Source organism: Peromyscus leucopus, chromosome 13 (genome assembly GCF_004664715.2).
Source record: "Peromyscus leucopus breed LL Stock chromosome 13, UCI_PerLeu_2.1, whole genome shotgun sequence".
NCBI classification, from domain to species: Eukaryota; Metazoa; Chordata; class Mammalia; order Rodentia; family Cricetidae; genus Peromyscus; species Peromyscus leucopus.
The window spans coordinates 3,641,677-3,658,413 of NC_051074.1; the positions used below are offsets into that span (position 1 = coordinate 3,641,677).

General features: G+C 49.2%; 1 protein-coding gene across 8 annotated transcripts in view; it reads left to right on the forward strand.

Annotated features, from left to right (window-relative positions):
• Positions 1-1,916, forward strand: part of Dis3l2 (DIS3 like 3'-5' exoribonuclease 2) — a 322,501-nt gene extending 320,585 nt beyond the window's left edge. For all 8 annotated transcript variants that reach the window (XM_028876243.2, XM_028876240.2, XM_028876244.2 and 5 more), the window contains 2 exons: positions 836-937; positions 1,411-1,916. In XM_028876243.2, the coding sequence (XP_028732076.1) occupies positions 836-937; positions 1,411-1,551 (243 nt within the window). In that variant the 3' untranslated portion in view covers positions 1,552-1,916. The remainder of the gene's footprint in view (positions 1-835; positions 938-1,410) is intronic.
• Positions 1,917-16,737: the final 14,821 nt, after the last annotated feature.

Consider the following 16,737-nt stretch of genomic DNA (forward strand, 5'->3'; position numbering starts at 1 on the left):
GACTTCAGGCCAAGGGCCAGGCCTAAACTTTTCCCTAAAGACCCAGGCACTCAGAACATAACCAGGATAGCAGGGTGCTGGGGCCTGGGGTATTTTTATAGGAACATGTGGAAGGAGAGGCCAGAGGATGGCCAGGACTGCTCTGTACACTGTCCCTGAAGAGAAAGAAGAGGCCTGTCCTGCCTTGGGTTCTTTCTTCCCTTGGTGACACTATTCCAAGTTCTCTTGGTGCCTGCCATAATGTCAGCTGGGGCCTCATGTTAGCTGCTCTGTGGTCACCTGGCTCCTCCACACAGAGCACTTGGGGAAGTGTGGGGCTCTGCACTGGAAGAGACACGGAGTTCCTAAGGAGCTACAACAGGAGAGGGGCCAAGTGCAGCTGGAAACATCAGGCACCTGTGCTTCTCTGAGCAGGATGGAAGTTCAGATCTAGGTCAGCTCTGCTGTTACCTGGCCCTCAGCCTGGGCTGTTAGCCTCTCACCAGCAGGGGACACAACCATCAGGGAGTTGAATAAGCCTATGAAGATCTGTTCCCTCCCCTATCACCAGAGCCTTGGCCCCTCCCAGATTGCCCCGTGGTCCTGGGTCACCTTCAGATGCAACTTTGGGCAAAGGTGACTTGTCAGAGGCCCCTGAAGCTGGATGGGTAGGGTCGCCTGTGTCTCAGGCCAAGCAGGCAGTAGCCAAGGGTGATGATAGGGTGATGCGTACGAAGCCCCCTTCAGCCAGTCAGGAATATGCCATGGCAGAGGGCCACCCCTAAGCAGGAGAATTGAAGGTTCAGAGGTGGCATCTACAGTCCATGGCCTGAAGCTCTGGTGTGTACACCCACAGGCGCTGGCCCTTCGATCCTACCACTTTCAGAAGGTGGGGAAGAAGCCAGAGCTCACTCTCCTCTGGGAACCTGATGATCTTGAAGAGGAGCCAACACAGCAGGTCAGCCCCCTGTGTCCCTGAGCCCACTTCTGTCTCCTACGTGTGCCCCTGGGTCCTTATCTGCCCCGCGCTTCTCCTCCAGCACTGCAGGCTCCCCAGTGGGGTTTCGAGCCCTGCACTTAGACTCCGGGTTCTCATATGGGAACACCCACTAGAGGCAGAGACGGGAGCTGTCCCTCTCCCCCAAGCATAACCTTTAGAATTCCTTGAGAAGTCGATAAGAGTGTGGACTGTATATCCCTCTGGTTGCAAAGACTGGCCCAGCCTAGCCTGCTCTTGATCCTCATGAATGTTCACTGCATACCAAGTGCCTGCATGGTGCCATCTGGTCCATCGGTTCTCCCCAGGCCCCATGACTCCCATTTACAGATGGGTAACAGAGGCTCAGGACTAAGTGAGCCTCAGCAGTCAGCTGGGCTTTGATCACAGGCCCTTACCTACCCTGTCTTCTCCTGTGCCTGGCTCTGCTACAGGTCATCACCATCTTCAGCCTGGTGGATGTGGTCCTGCAGGCAGAGGCCACAGCCCTCAAGTACAGTGCTATCCTGAAGCGACCTGACCCTGAGCGTTCCCTGGGCCTGGAGAAGGAGTCTGATGAGGAGCCTGAGGACTGAATGCTAGCCCAAGCCAGGCCTGTGCCTGCCCTGCCTTGCTGGCTTTTAGGAATAGGACCTTTTGACACCAAAGGGGATTTTTAATTTGGTTTTTAACAACTCAGGGGTTTGTTTTTATTTTTTATTTTTTCATTTTATTTTACTTTTGCAGCTCAGTTTTTAAATGAACTGGGAGGGACACAGTGTGGTTGGGGGTCAGGGGAGGGAATGCTGAAGCCTGGCCAGTGCCTCCCTGAGCAGAGAGGGTCCCGGTCCTCCTGGACAGGCAGCCTCGCTTCTGCCAGGCCACCCACTGCCCTGCCCTGCCCAGGAAATGGGGGTTTTCAGCAAATCAGTGTCATGGAATAAAATCAGGTGTGAAGTGCTGTCTGTGTAGATGCCATGGGGAAGCCTGGCAGCAGGGTGGCCTGTGCACCCAGGGCAAGGGGCAGCCTAGGAGCCACCTCACTGCTGCGCTGGGGGCATCAGTCCAGGACCTTTCTGCCAGCTCCAGGGTGATTCATGAGCCATGTGTGGCAGATTGATGCTGCAGCCTCCTTCTGGCTGATTAAAAATGTAATTAGTATGCACAGCAGGGAGCTGCCCGTCACCCTGCGCATGTGACTGTGGCCGTCTCTCCCCACCCTTTCTCTCTGCTGCCAGCCCATGGGATCTAGGGAGGTGGGACTGCAACCTCTCCCTCTTGTATACCATAGACCAAAGCTCCCAGGAGCCCTGTTAGCATCTGTGGTATGAGTAGGTACCTCAGTACCTGCAGTTTCAAACCTATACCCTAGCATTGTGGAAGGATCCTGGTGATGGGTGAAGCCAGGCCTTCCAGAGGACAGGAGCCCTTCACACTAGATCCCACCTGACCCAGCCACCTGCCTAGCATCTTGAGCCCTGGCAGGCCATCCCTATCCTCCTTCCACCAAACTGGAAAGGTGTGAATTGGCTTCAAGAACTACCAGCATCTAGGATGAAAGCCAAAGAAACCAAGGCCCTGTTCTCCGATGCTGTTCCCTGTGGCATCAGGATTAACAGCTCGTCTGATCTGGTTACAGTGATTTTCTTCAAAGAAGGATTCTGTAGAGTCCCTGGCAGGTTCTTTCAGTGAGTGACTGGCTGGCCCGCCACAAAGATGCTGTAGCTTTAGGACGGGCTGTTGCCTGATGGGAACCAAAGACCCATCCCCACGCCAGCCCTGGGTTCCTGCCTTCCTCAGTGCCTTGTCAACCCACGACAGCCTTTATCTGCCTATCCTGCCACCCCTAAGATGTCCCTCCTGCTCCCATTCCCAGACCAGCATACCTGGATGGGCAGATCAGTAAGGGAGGATGGTTGGGTATCGGGGTGAAGACGATTCTGGTGCTCTCCCAGCCCTGGATGCCAGACTAAAGGCCCCATCCCTCAAACCTGTGCCACCCTTTGAGGAGATGCAGCCAGCTTCTCTGCCCTGCCAGGCTAGGCTCCCATCACCTCCTTTCACTGCCTCCCACAGAGCCCTTACAGAAGCAGTGGTGAGTACTGGGTTCTCTCAGGACACAGAGGCTAGGGCAACACCTTCCTGCTGCCCCCACGAGGAGTGGCTGACCAGTCAGCAAGGACATTTGTGCTGTATGGACTTGTTTAGGGGGCAGGTGCTGGACTAGAAGCTTCTACGATAGGTTGGCTTCACCCTCAGGCTAGATATCATGTCACTGGGAACTCTGAGGCCATGGAAGCCCTGGGTTGCCTGCAGCCTGTCTGGCAAATGGAAGTCTCAGGCCTCCATCTGAGGTGGTGCAACACGTCTGCACTGTCCTCCTCCATTACCTCCCAGGCTCAAGGCCGTGGCTCCGCAATCTTCCCATGTCACAGAAGCCGAGTCCCCTGTGCCTGTCGAGCACCCAGTCAGCACATCAGTGGGACTTGGATCCCGCACCACTGAGGGTGACAGCCCTCTACCCCGCACGAAGGGGACTGTTGACAGACGAGATGACAGACAATCAACCTCATCAAAAGGAGTGCTCGTTCATCTAGCTGTCCAAGACACCTGCCTGCCACTGCAGGCTGAAGCAAGGGGCACAGAGTTAGTCATGGCTTCTCCTTAGGGCCGTTCAGGTCCACACAGAAGGAAGACTGGTTCAGTCCCACCCCATGACTGGGGTCTGGCAAAACTCAGAGCAGGAGATGAGTGTTTTCCCAGGGAAGATGGAGCCGGCTGTGGACCCAGCAAGGGTGAGGAGCTAAGGCAGGAGCTGGGAGAGAGGCTGATACCTCCACAGCCTGACTCAGGAAAGACCCCTGGCAGGGCTCCAGCGGGCCTGGTATGGTGATCCCCAGGGAGCTGGTGCCAGGCAGAGGCAAAGCCACTACAGCAGCCAGTGAGGACAGTCCAGGTGAGGGGGGCACTGAGATGGAAAATACAAAGCCCTAGGGTGGAGGCCTCCCAAAATGGAGGTGGTGTGAGCCCAGGGCGGGCAGCAGAGACCAGAGGTGGCTCCTCTGGGGCTGAGTGTCTCCAGTGAGGCTGGCCTGTGACTCGGTGGGGTGGCATGAGGAACCGTGTGTGGGACAGCTGGGCTGTGTGAAGAGGGTGCATCCTGCAGAGCATGCAGGCAGCCCAAGAGCTGAGAGGAGGCGAGGTGGGTGTGCTGGGCTCTAGAAGAGGGTGTCGCAGTCAGTGGGAGCAGGAGCCAGGGCCCCGCCTCGGAACTCTGTTAAAGGCCATTGTGTCTAGGTTTCTCAAGAATACAAAACACTCGCTCTCACTGCCTCCCCACAGACCACCAAAAGGCAGCAAAGAGCTTGTTTTGAGGGATTCATTGTGAAGGGATGAAAACAGAGGAGAAGGCTGCACCAGAAGCCAAGGGTGAGAGTCGTCCCTGTTAGACCCAAGAAAGACAGATACAAGGCCATCAACAAGGAATGCTGGGACAGCCGATCTGCAGTGCTGCACAGCATCCAACATCTGGGCTGCTGTGGGCTGGGGTGGAGAAAGGTTGCTACAGAGGCCAGCATTGCCGCCGTATTAAATAAACTGGCCCCTTCCCCACACCAGCAGACAAGAGATCCGTCCTTGGGGAGGTAAGCTGAGGCTCTCTGGGCTGGGCCCACCAGGCCTGGCAGTCTCCTGTGCACAGGACCCACGAGATGCAGACAGTACCTCCAGCCCCTCGGCTCCAGGATCTCGTCAGCCCGCAGGACTTCAGCAGCCAGGCAGGAGATTGGGAGCATCTTCCCTGAGGGCTTCCTATCCCCACGTGAAACACAAGTGTGGCATCCCCCAATGAGCTCCCAGCCAGGTTTGTCAGGGGGAATCAGTCTGCCAAATCTCTAGGGTGCTCCAGCTTCGAGTCACTTTGTGGGTCCTGTCTATAAATAAAGACAGCCAAGGAAAACGTCTTTTAAAAAGGAGAACAAGTTCTATGGAGAAAACAGACCACACAGGGAGGAGAAAGTGTCAGGAAACAACGTTATCCCTGGCACTTTTAAAGAAACAAATGGAAGGACAGGGAACTAGATGCTCCTTAAGCACAAAAGGGCCGCTGAGGTAGCTCAGCTCCTGGCACCTGGCACCGAGCCTGCCACCTGAGTTCAATCCTGGGAAGACCCTGACCACTGCATGGCCAGAGCTGCGCTTCAGCAGCGACCAGTTATGGAACTTCCCTAAGGCATCTGTGGAGTGTTCAAAATAGCCAAGCTACCATGAAGGCCATCCAATAGGCTGTTTGGCTAATGGTCCTAAACTCAAGGTTCCAGAGAAGACTATAATTACAGTCCAATCTCCCTGGCCCCCCAAATGTCTTACCTTTATTATTATTATTATTATTATTATTATTATTATTATTATTATTATTATCATTATTATTATTATTTGGAGCTAAGGCTCGAACCCAGGGCCTTGAGCTTGCTAGGCAAGTGCTCTACCACTGAGCTAAATCCCCAACCCTGTCTTACCTTATTTTAAGGAAAAATAGCTGAGCAAGGGAACTTGTAATCCCAGCACTTTGGAGGCTGAGGCAAGAGGACTGCCATGTGTTGGAAGCTGGCCTGTAGTACACAGTAAATACTAATGCAGCCACAGCCACACAGCAAGGCTGTCGAAGAGAAAGGAAAAGTCAACATCAACGGGATACTTAGAACAAAAGCCCATCGTTAACTTCAGTGGTGCTCAGTTCTTAACCAGATACCACTGGCAGGGGTTAGACTAGTCTATGTCCATATACCTAAGATGGAGCCGCAGAGTGCTCAGGATTAGGGACAGGCTGGCACCACCAGGTATGGGAAGCATCCAATCCAGACGGTTCCTGCCTCAGGGAGCAGGAGAAAGAGTCAAGTCATGGGCAGAATTCAGGATTAAGTACACAGAAAATAACCCAGATGTGGGGCTGTAGAAAAAGCTCAGCAGTTAAGAGCACTGGCTGCTCTTCCAGAAGACCTGAGTTCAATTCCTAGCAACCACATGGTGTCTCACAACCATCTGTAATGAGATCTGGTGCCCTCCTCTGGCCTTCAGGTATACATGCAGACAGAACACTGTACAGGTAATAAATAAATCTTGAGAGAAAGAGAGAGAGGGAGAGGAGAAGAGAGAAAGAAAGGAAGGAAGGAAGGAAGGAAGGAAGGAAGGAAGGAAGGAAGGAAGGAAGGAAGGAAGGAAGGAAGGAAGAGAGAGAAGGAAACCCATATGTGACAAGAATGTATTGGCTGGGGCCGGAGGGTGATACAGACACCAGTACAAGAAAGAGGCCATTCTTGGTTTATCACCTGGCACTTCTGGCAACAGTGCTTACATGGCCATTCCAAGATAAATGCTGAGTGAGAATCTAAACTGCCCTGGAACCTATTTTAAGGATGGAGGCTTGGGAAAGGTAAGTAGCCAGTTTGCTTTCTTCAGTGGAAAGTTGTGGAGGATTAAAGATGGCTGCAGATCCTTCGCCTACCCTCCACCACACACTCTTCTTGTCCTTCCTCTTGAATCTGGACCGGCTCTTTGGCTGCTGAGTCCACACAGCAGAAGCAATGTTTCACTGTCTCAGGCCTTAAGAGACAGCCGGGCAGTGGTGGCGCCTGCCTTTGATCCCAGCACTCGGGAGGCAGAGGCAGGCGGATCTCTGTGACTTCGAGGCCAGCCTGGTCTACAGAGCAAGATCCAGGACAGGCACCAAAACAACACAGAGAACCTATGGAGAGAGAGAAAAGGGGGTAGGGGACTGAGACTTCCTTCTACTCCCTATCTGTGAGAGCTTCATAGCCACACCTTGAGGAAGCTTTGAGCATCTTGAAAATGCATTCCCCCATCCCCCACCTAACCACCCCAGTTGTGGCCTTATGGAGGAGACACAAAACCTTGTCCAAATTGAAGGTTTAAACCCTGTCCAAATTGCAGGTATGTGTCAATTTAAAAAGAAAAAAAAAGATTGTATGTACATTGTTTGTGGATAGTTCATAGCAAAATATTAATGAGAAATATCAGTAGACACAGCTTAAAACTGAAAATGGAGGAATGGTTGTTTTCGTTTTCTATTGTTTTTCTGAGAGGTGTTGTTTTTACAAACTGGTAACTATAAAAATTTTTTAAAAATCCAAGATGGGGTTGTGGGGTCTAGGGAAATGGCTCTGTAGATAAAGTGCTTGCCACAAACAGGAGATGGACTGGGGCTCTGACCTGCAGAACTCACACGAAAGCAGTCCCAGCTCTCGAGAGGCAAACGGGCTGGTTAGACTCGCTGCAATCAGTGAGCTCTGGGTTCCGACAGAGAGCCTGACTGTGAAGTGGGAAGCAGTCCGGGAAGGTACCTGCCATCAACTTTGGGACTCCATGCACACCCACATGCACACCCACATGCACACCCACATGCACACCCACATGCACACCCACATGCACTTGCAGTAATACAGAGAGGGAGAGTGCTGCCTCTGAGGTGGGAAATGTAGCACGGAACATGGAAGTGCTCTCTCATTTTGTTTTAATAAACCTGCCAGATCCATTTGACACTTTACATCTATGTATAATTTGGATTTTAAAAACTAAAAGTGGAGGGGGGAGCTATTTATATTTAGCCAGAATGGATCCACAATTGGCCTAAAAGCTTTCCTGTACATTCAGCAAGGAGTGTATTAAACAATCCATTATTCTAGTAACTAAGATAAAAATCCCTGCTGACAAGCAGCCTGGTGTCCCCAGACCATTAAAATGCTTCCGTAAAGTCTGCTTAAAGCCCAGGCGGCAGACTTGGTGGTGACGAATCCTGGTTGCCTCAGCAGACCTTGCAGGTTCCCTTGTCAGAGTTGAGGCTTGGATGTGGAGCCCAGGGTGTGAGGCAGCCCTGGGGCAAAGTGAAAACCCACTGGGGCCCTGAGGAGGGTGCCATGGCAGACGGCAGTGTAGGGAGCTTGCAGGAGAGCTGGCCAGGGCCTACAGGACACCAGCTAAAGGCCTTTGTGGACTCGAGTCACAGACTTCAGGGATGCATCCGATTTGGGGTAAGGTGAGAGGAATTGACACAGATGAAAGAATGAACTCTACTCTGATGGATTCAAAAACAACGGAGATGCTTTGTTTAACCGAAGGTACAGCTAGGTAGAGATGCTCCATGGTAAAGCACCTGCTTACCTGCTTAGCATGTAAGAAGCCTTGAGTTCAATCCCCAGCACAGCCTCTTAAAAAGAAAGGTTCTACACTGTGGAAATCAGTATGGCGGTTTCTCAGAAAATTAGGAATCGAACTACTTCAAGACCCACCCATCCCACTCTTGGGCATATACCCAAGGAATGCTGATTCATACCAAAAAGATACATGCTCAGCTATGTTCATAGCAGCACTATTTGTAATAGCCAGAACCTGAAAACAACCTAGATGCCCATCAACGGAAGAATGGATGAAAAAAATGTGGTACATATACACAATGGAGTACTACTCAGCAGAGAAAAACAATGAAAGCATGAAATTTGCAGGCAAATGGATAGAACTAGAAAAAATCATCCTGAGTGAGGTAACCCAAACCCAGAAAGACAGTCATAGTATGTACTCACTCATAAGTGAGTTCTAGATATAAAAATAAGAACAATCAGACCACAACCCATAGAACCATGGAGGCTATATATATAGCATGGAGGTCCCTAGGACGACTGTGGCTTATAATAAATTTCAGTTTTACTCAATTATTGAAAAAAAAATAGCCAAATGAATGGAAACACATGAACTATGAACCAAAGGCTGAGGGGCCCCCAGCTGGATCAGGCCCTCTGAATAGGTGAGACAGTTGATTGGCTTGATCTGTTTGGGAGGCATCTAGACAGTGGGACCAGGTCCTGTGTTCATTGCATGAGTTGGCTGTTTGAAACCTGGAGCTTATGCAGGGACACTTGGCTCAATCTGGGAGGAAGGGACTGGACCTGCCTGGACTGAGTCGACCAGGTTGATCGCAGTCCTCGGGGGAGGATTTGCCCTGGAGGAAGTGGGAATGGGGGGTGGGCTGGGGGTAAGGGGAGGGGTGGGAGGGAGGAGAATAGGGGAACCCGTGACTGATACGTAGAACTGAATGGTATTGTAAAATAAAATAAATAAAATTTAAAAAGAAAAAAGAAAAAGGTTCTAGAGAGAGGGGTGTTTTGGACCTGAGAAAATGAGCTTGAATTTGCACATAAATAAATTGTTTTGTAACATGAATCTTAAAAGGTCTTATAATAAAAAACCCAGAGTATTGAGACGAAAGCTGAAAGATCAGAGAAGCAAAACAGCCAGCCACTAGCTTACCTCTACGAAACCCTCAGCCTCAAGAGAGTTTCTGTGTCCTGCCACATTACTTCCTGGGATTAAAGGCGTGCTATTACTGCCTGACCTCTATGTCTAATTTAGTGGCTGGCTCTGTTCTCTGATCCCCAGGTAAGCTTTATTGGGATACACAATATATCACCATACTGTTTATTACTTTAAAATGGTATTGTGGGGCTGGAGAGATGGCTCAAAAGTTAAGAGCACTGGCTGTTCCTCCAGATGATCTCTTCACAGCCGTCCATAACTCCAGTACCATGGGGATCTGATACCTTCTGGCCACCACAGGCCCCAGGCGCAAATGTGGTACACAAACAGACAGACATACAGGCAGAACATCCATATACATAAAAATAAATTTAAAAAATAAGTCTAGTCAGGCCTGTTAACACATCCCTGTGATCCCAGCTGTACAGGAGGCTGAGGCAGGAAGACAGCAAGTTCAAGGCTGGCTAGGGCTATCTCAGAGCCTATTAGTTAAAGCCCAGCCTGGGCAGCTTAGCAAGACCCAGTCTCAAAAGAGAAACTAAAGGGGCAGAGGTGCCTTGGGCATAACTGAGGGTGGGGTGCTGGCCTGGTCCCAGTGAGTGCCTCAGATTACACCCTCACCCTTGCAGAAAGAAAAAAAAGTGGTCAGTTAAACCTTAGCATAAGATAATCTTGAACCTGCTCTGTCTTTCTATGAGCTTTTGATTTCCAAGAGGTTTCTTTCTCTAGTATATACAAAGTCATTTTAGTGGGTAAGATCCATTTAAGTAATTTATTTTACTTAAAAACATCGTTTTGCTCAAACAGGTTCATGAACTACACTGTGTTCCTTAGTGTTCATCAGCAGTTCTGGAAAGCAGTTAGCCAAATACCAAGAAAACGAATTCAGAACAGGGCAAGAAACAGAGTCTCCCTCAGCAGGTTTACTTACAGGCTTTCCAGCTAACGGGAGTGTGCTGCAACGAGACGGCCTCCCGGTGCTCAGGACACTGCGTCACAGTGAAGTTACTGAACATGGCACTGTGACTTTGCATCCCTCCATGCCCAAAGCCCCAGGCATCAGCAAATCCAGACTCCATCCATTGACTCGGAAGGATGACTTAGGGGCTGGGGAGATGGCTCATCAGATAAAGCACTTCCATGCAAGCCTGGCGACCTGAGTTCAATCCCCAGAACCCACATAGAAATGTTTAAAGAATGGAAGGAGAGAACTGACTGCGCAAAGTTGCCCTCTGACCTCCACATGCACCCCATGGCGTGCACACCCCACACCATACACATCACAATAAAAAATCTTAAAGGATGATTTTAAGCTACACCTGTCAGTTGGTCCTTGCTGCTGCCACCACTACAGCTCTAGAGGAGGTCTTGTGAGTAAATGAAACGGGCAAGGGTCCAGTCATTTCTGCCAGGCCCGCTCCTGAACCTCCAGGTCCTCACAGGCTGAGGCTGCACTAGGGACTCTCTGCGTGGTCTCCTCCGGGAACCCTAGGGGGCTGTCTCCTGCCTTGGTAGTGGATCAGTCTTCTTCCTGTTCCCACCCCAGGGCCCCAGCAAGGGCTGTGTATGGGGTGCTGCATCCTGTATGGTTCAGGGATTGACTTACTGGGTGAAGAGAAGGAAAGAAGGCTGGGGTCGGGTGGACCGTGCTCCCTCCAATGCAGGGTGCCAGCTGCAGCCAGGAAGGAGCCTTGATACATTTCTTTCAGACCTCTGAGTTGAGGTAGGTTCATGGTATACACTGAACAAGGAGGCTGGTTTAGCTCATATCGTAAGAGGTCTCTAGGGAGCTGTCGGGCTGCAGTCACCCCAGAGGAGGGAGCTGTGGTTGGTAGTTTCTGCATATACTGTTAAAATTGTCATCCAGACGGGGGAAGGCTTTGTCACTGTGAGTCTGAGGCACACATTGACTCACAATGTGAGTCAACAACACACATTCACTCAGGACTTCATCTGCTCCTTACACTTAACTCAAGTGGGGGTAGGGGATGTGTAGTCCTTACCGGAAATGGATTGATCAGAGCAAGGCCCTGCCTCACAGGTCTCCTTCAGGACAGAAAGGTCGCTGTGCGGGAATGAACCACCTCCTTTAGCACTGGCCCTGGGCTCCACCTGCAGACCTTGCAGGATTCCAGGCTTGTTTCCTTGTTCTGAAGCTCAGGATATGGCCTCCTGTTCCTCTGTCCTCCCTCCCTTTTCCCTCAGTGCAGACTAAAGACACAGGTCCTATCACATGGCTGTTCCCAAGTGAGAGACTCTAGGTTTGGAGAGCAATGCTTTGAAAGATGGTCAGAAATGGTGGAAGTGAGTAGGGCTGAGATCCAAATTTTACTTCCTTTATTAAAGTATTTTTAATTCTAATTGTGTGTGCATGGGTGTTTTGCCTGCATGTAAGTCTGTGCACCACTTTTGTGCCTGGTGCCCACAGGGGCCAGAAGAGGGAGTTGGAGCCTCTGGAACTGGAGGTATTCAGTTGTGAACCTCCATGTGGGTCCTGGGGATCAAACCCAGGACCTCTGTAAGAGCAGCCAGTGCTCTTAACCACTGAGCCATCTCTCCAACTCTGATTTCTTTCTTTCAATTAGCACTTCTCAAAACTCAGCTATTCATGTATCACTTTAATGATTTTTTTTTTGCCATAGCCAAATATGGCCTGTGGTCATATTTATTATGTTTTTCGTTAAACAAACCTTGAAATAATTAGAAAGGGAAACTTGCAGCTACCAAAACCAGAAGACTGCTGGGAAGATAACAAAAGTTGGTGGAGTGTTCACTTAGCATATGCACAAAGCCCTGGTTCCACCCCAGGACTCAGTGAATGGGGTGCTGTGGTGCCTGGCTGTAATCCCAGGGCTTGAGGTGAGAGGATCAAGAGTTCAAGGTCATCTTATAGCTTATATAGCAAGTCTGAGGCCAGCAGAGCTCATGAATGAGGGGGAGGAAAAAAGAGGGTAGAAAAGAAGATAAAAGGGGGGGGGGTGACCAGAATGTTTTATATAAATGCATGAAATTGTCAAAGAACTAACTTAATTAAAAAGCAGGAAGACCACCATCACCAGCCATGAGCAAAAGGCAGCTGTGTATTCAAGCCTGCAAACAGTGCCAGCCCTTCGCTGCAGGGCTCAGGCTACAGTGCTTATCTCTGCTTCAAAGGAGATGGGAAAGTTAGCACAATATTAAAGACATCCAGGAACCAACTGAGATTCTTTCCTTGATATCATCAAAGGGGTGGGAAGAGAGATCAACAATGCTTCCCGGCACGGCACCAGCCCACAGCCCCTGTGCCTGGGAGGCTGGAACCAGCTTGAAGACTCCATCTCAATAATGGTTCAGTGATACTTTATGAGCTGTGGTGGTAGCTAAACTAGTCCTGTTTCACCTAAAAGACCTTACCTGACACATGAGTTTGTCACATCTTGGAAAATGCTGGTTGAGATGGAGATGAGAACTATGGCATGAACAGATGCATCTAATCTCAATCACATTGCATGCCTGCTCCTTCCTCTTCTGAGACAGCTCCTGCTGAGGAGAGCTAGCTGGCCCTCCAGGGGTACACAGCTGAGGACCATGACCCCCCCCCCATCCCAGAGTTCACAGCAAGAGGTGCGGAGCCATCTAAGTCCCTCCTCCATCCATGACTGATTGTTGACAGCAGCAGTCTGTGGCAGCCTGGTGCAGGTGCCTGCGGCTTCTGAGTTCATGGTTGTGATGGCTGTGCCATGGCCAAAAGATGCCATTTCCAAGTCCTTCTTGCTTTCTGGCTTACATTCTTTCTGCTTCCTTCTCCATCTGTTTCCTGAGCCTTGGAAGGAAGGGTGGTGTAAATGTCTGGTTTAGGGCTGAGCACTCTATCACCCTTTATTCTCAGTGGCCGAGCCTCAAATGCAATCACTGGGCAGTGGGTTGGTGCCCCATAACAAGTGAGCACATCTTTCTTAGCAGGGTCTTATATAGCTCTGGTAGGTAATCAAGAGGAATGGAAGATCCTATACTGTTTGGAAGTCTCTGGAGCATCCCTGACCAACAACTGACCTGGAAGTATCCCAAACCTAGTTCTGGGATTGTTGTTTAGTAACCCACAGCTTCTAGGAACAGCATTATCCAGGTAGGCTAGCTCTCCTCTAATACATATGTATAGCTATTTACATATTATAAGATAGTAGCATAACACGTGACATATACACTTTGTTTTGAGTAACCGCCCCCACCCCATCCCCTCACTCCCCCGACTTCTTTCTCTAATTAAATCTTTGCACTCCAAAGAGCATTACTGCTATTGCAGAGAACGTGTTTGATTCCCAGAACCCACATGGCAGCCTATAGCAGTACTAACTCCAGTTCTGGGGGATCCAACACCCCCTTCTGGCTTCTGCATGCACCAGACATACACACAGTGCACTTAGATACATGCAGGCAAAACAAACTTAAAAAATACATCTCATATATTTTTAAAAGATTTATTGAAAAAAAAAAAAGGTTTATTTTATGTCTACGAGTGCTCTATCTGCACGTTGTCTGCACACCAGAAGAGGGCACCAGATCTCACTACAGATGATTGTGAGCCACCATCTTGTTGCTGGGAATTGAACTCAGGACCTCTGGAAGAGCAGCCTGTGCTCTTAACCTCTGAGCCATCTCTTCAGCCCCTAAAAAATAAATCTTAAGAAACAAAACCAAAAGCCTTTCCACTTGCAGTATTTTTCTTCTCTGCTTTCATTTTATTAAGGAATCACCCACATACACACACACACACACACACATGAAAGGCCACCCTCCTGCCCCGGCCATATTACTTCTCCTCTGAAGCCCTGTTGGGCAGAAGGTGGGGAGCACAGTAGGTTGTCAGCTGCTGTGTGCAGGGATCTATTAGGTTGGCTTGCTAGATAAAGTCAGAGTCATCCAACGATAGCTGTCTGCGTGCTGGAGACGCAGAGCCGGTACCTGCTCAGCCCATGGGGCGGGTGCCTCAGCAGTTCCAAACTAGTCGTGAAGGAACCCGGTGCCAACACCAGCAGCATTAGCAGAGGTAGCTGAACTTGAAAATAGGGTTCATGAGCTCAAGAATGGGGTAGAAGGACTTGTAAACAGGCACCTGAACTCACAACTGAGCTGTGAAGTCAAGCAGACACAAAGCAAGCGCTTCCACTCAGGCCTTCTATCTGGGCCGTCCACATTCAGAGCGGGCCTTCCTAGTTCATTGCTGTCATCAAGCAAATCCTTATCAGGCATGCCCAGAGATTAACCTCACCTAGATAACCCCTCCCAGGTGTATCCAGAGCTTGTCTCATGATTCTAGAGCTGTCCAGTTGGAGATGTTAACCATCACAAGAGTCATGAGAGTTCCTTTCTTAAAGGGGACTATGGTGGCTGTTCTTGGTTGTCAGCTTGACTGCATCTGGAATGAACTAAAACCCAAGTGGCTAGGTACAACTATGAGAGACATTTTCTTAAATCATTTGAAGTGGGAAGACCCATTTTTAATTCAGATCTTCTGAGGTGGGAAGATCCACCTTTAACCTGGGCCGTACTTTCTGGTATCAGCTCATTTAAAGGACATGGAAAAAGAAAGCTTGCTCTCTCTGCCTGCTAGCCCTAGCTAGTAAGTCTGTCCCTTCCCTGAACAACTGCTGGATTCTTGGACCTTCCACTGGTAGACAGTCATGTTTGGACTAGCTGGACGGCACCCTATGAGCCCTTTTTTTTTTCTTTTTTTTCTTTCATTCTTTTTTTTTTTCTTTCTTTTTTGGTTTGTCAAGACAGGGTTTTCCTGTGTAACCCTGACTGTCCTGGAACTCGCTCTGTAGACCAGGCTGGCCTTGAACTCAGAGATTCAATTTCCTTTGCTTCCCAAGTGCTGGAATTAAAGGCATGAACCACCACCACCACCTGACTATGTAAACTATTCTAATAAATCATATATATAGAGAGAGAGGGAGGGAGGGAGGGAGGGGGAGAGGGAGGAGAGAGAGAGAGAGAGAGAGAGAGAGAGAGAGAGAGAGAGAGAGAGAGAGAGAGAGATTCATTCTGTAAGTTCTGTTCCTCTGGAGAACCCTGACTATTAGTTACTGACTGCTTTAATATCTCTTTTGTTCTCTTTTGGGGTCACACACACAAAATGAGTGAATGTACTACAATGGGCCACATTCTCTTGTGCCTGCTGGCTGCCTTGGGGCTGTCCTCCCTTGTGTGCGGAGCTCTGCTCTTTTGGTCCCAAGTGCTGGCATCTGACCCGTGCCCTTTAAGATCTGTTGCTAATTTGGTCTCTGACTGGGCAACCCTCTTGTCAAGCTGAGGAAGTCGAGTCTCCGTTTGGAGGCTTTTCAGTGATCTTCTCTCATGATGAAAATGGGTGATCTATTATTAAAAGAAATCGCCCTGGCCTAAGTATCTAAGCATGCTATAATTTAATCTAACTATAGTGTGTTGATGGAGGGTTTTTTATTTTTATTTTTTTTATTTTTTTACTTTTTATTCTTTGAGGGGCCCACCACCCAGCTCCCAAATAAATACACCGAGACTTATTCTTTCTTATGAATGCCTGGCCTTAGCTTGACTTATTTCTAGCCAGCTTTGCTTAACTTAAATTATCCTGTCAACCTTTGCTTCTGGGCTTTTACCTTTCTATATACCTTTCCTTACTTCTTACTCTGTGGCTGGCTGTGTAGCTGGGTGGCTGGCCCCTGATGTCCTCCTCTTCTTTTCTCTCTCCTCCATCTTCTCTTTTTCTTATTCTATGTATTCTGTCTGCCTGGAGGCCCCGCCTGTCCCTCTCTTGCCTAGCTATTGGCTGTAGCTTCAAAGAGTTAAACAAATGCACCGTAAAAGAATGCAAAAACATCTTTGCATCATTAAACAAATGTTCCACAGCATAAACGAATGTAACATCTTCAACTAATATTCCACAACAATTATGTGCTCTTTTAGTTTATTACTCTGGTTCCTGAACATTGCTATACTTGTTCATGTGTTATTTTAATCTGGCTCAATCCATGTTTATAATGATGACTTTGTAAAGGCTGAAAATGTTGTCTATAGCAACAATCCTATTGTAGATCTGTCTACATAAGGGTCCCTGGACTCCAATAAAGGGAAAAATGCTTCTCCAGTCTACTCTGGGGGACTCTAGGGGACTAGGGTCTTAACAGAGGTGTCAGAGTATCTGACTCCATGACAGTTGGGGCTTCATAGGGAGTCTCTGCAGTAGGTCAATACTCTTTCTGATGGAATGGACTCCAGCTCACCCAGAAGAGGCACCTAAGGACATGCCTTGACCTGTCCTTGGTGTTGAGGCTTTCTGAGGCATGAAAAATGGGGTGTCTGGCCTACTGGTGACTCTCTAGGAAGGAATTTCCACTGAGCAGGACACCTTACTGCTCTAGACACTTCCCTGACATCAACTCTTGCTTCGGCCACTGAAAGAAGCCTTTGAGCCGTATGTGGCAGCTCATACCTGTAAT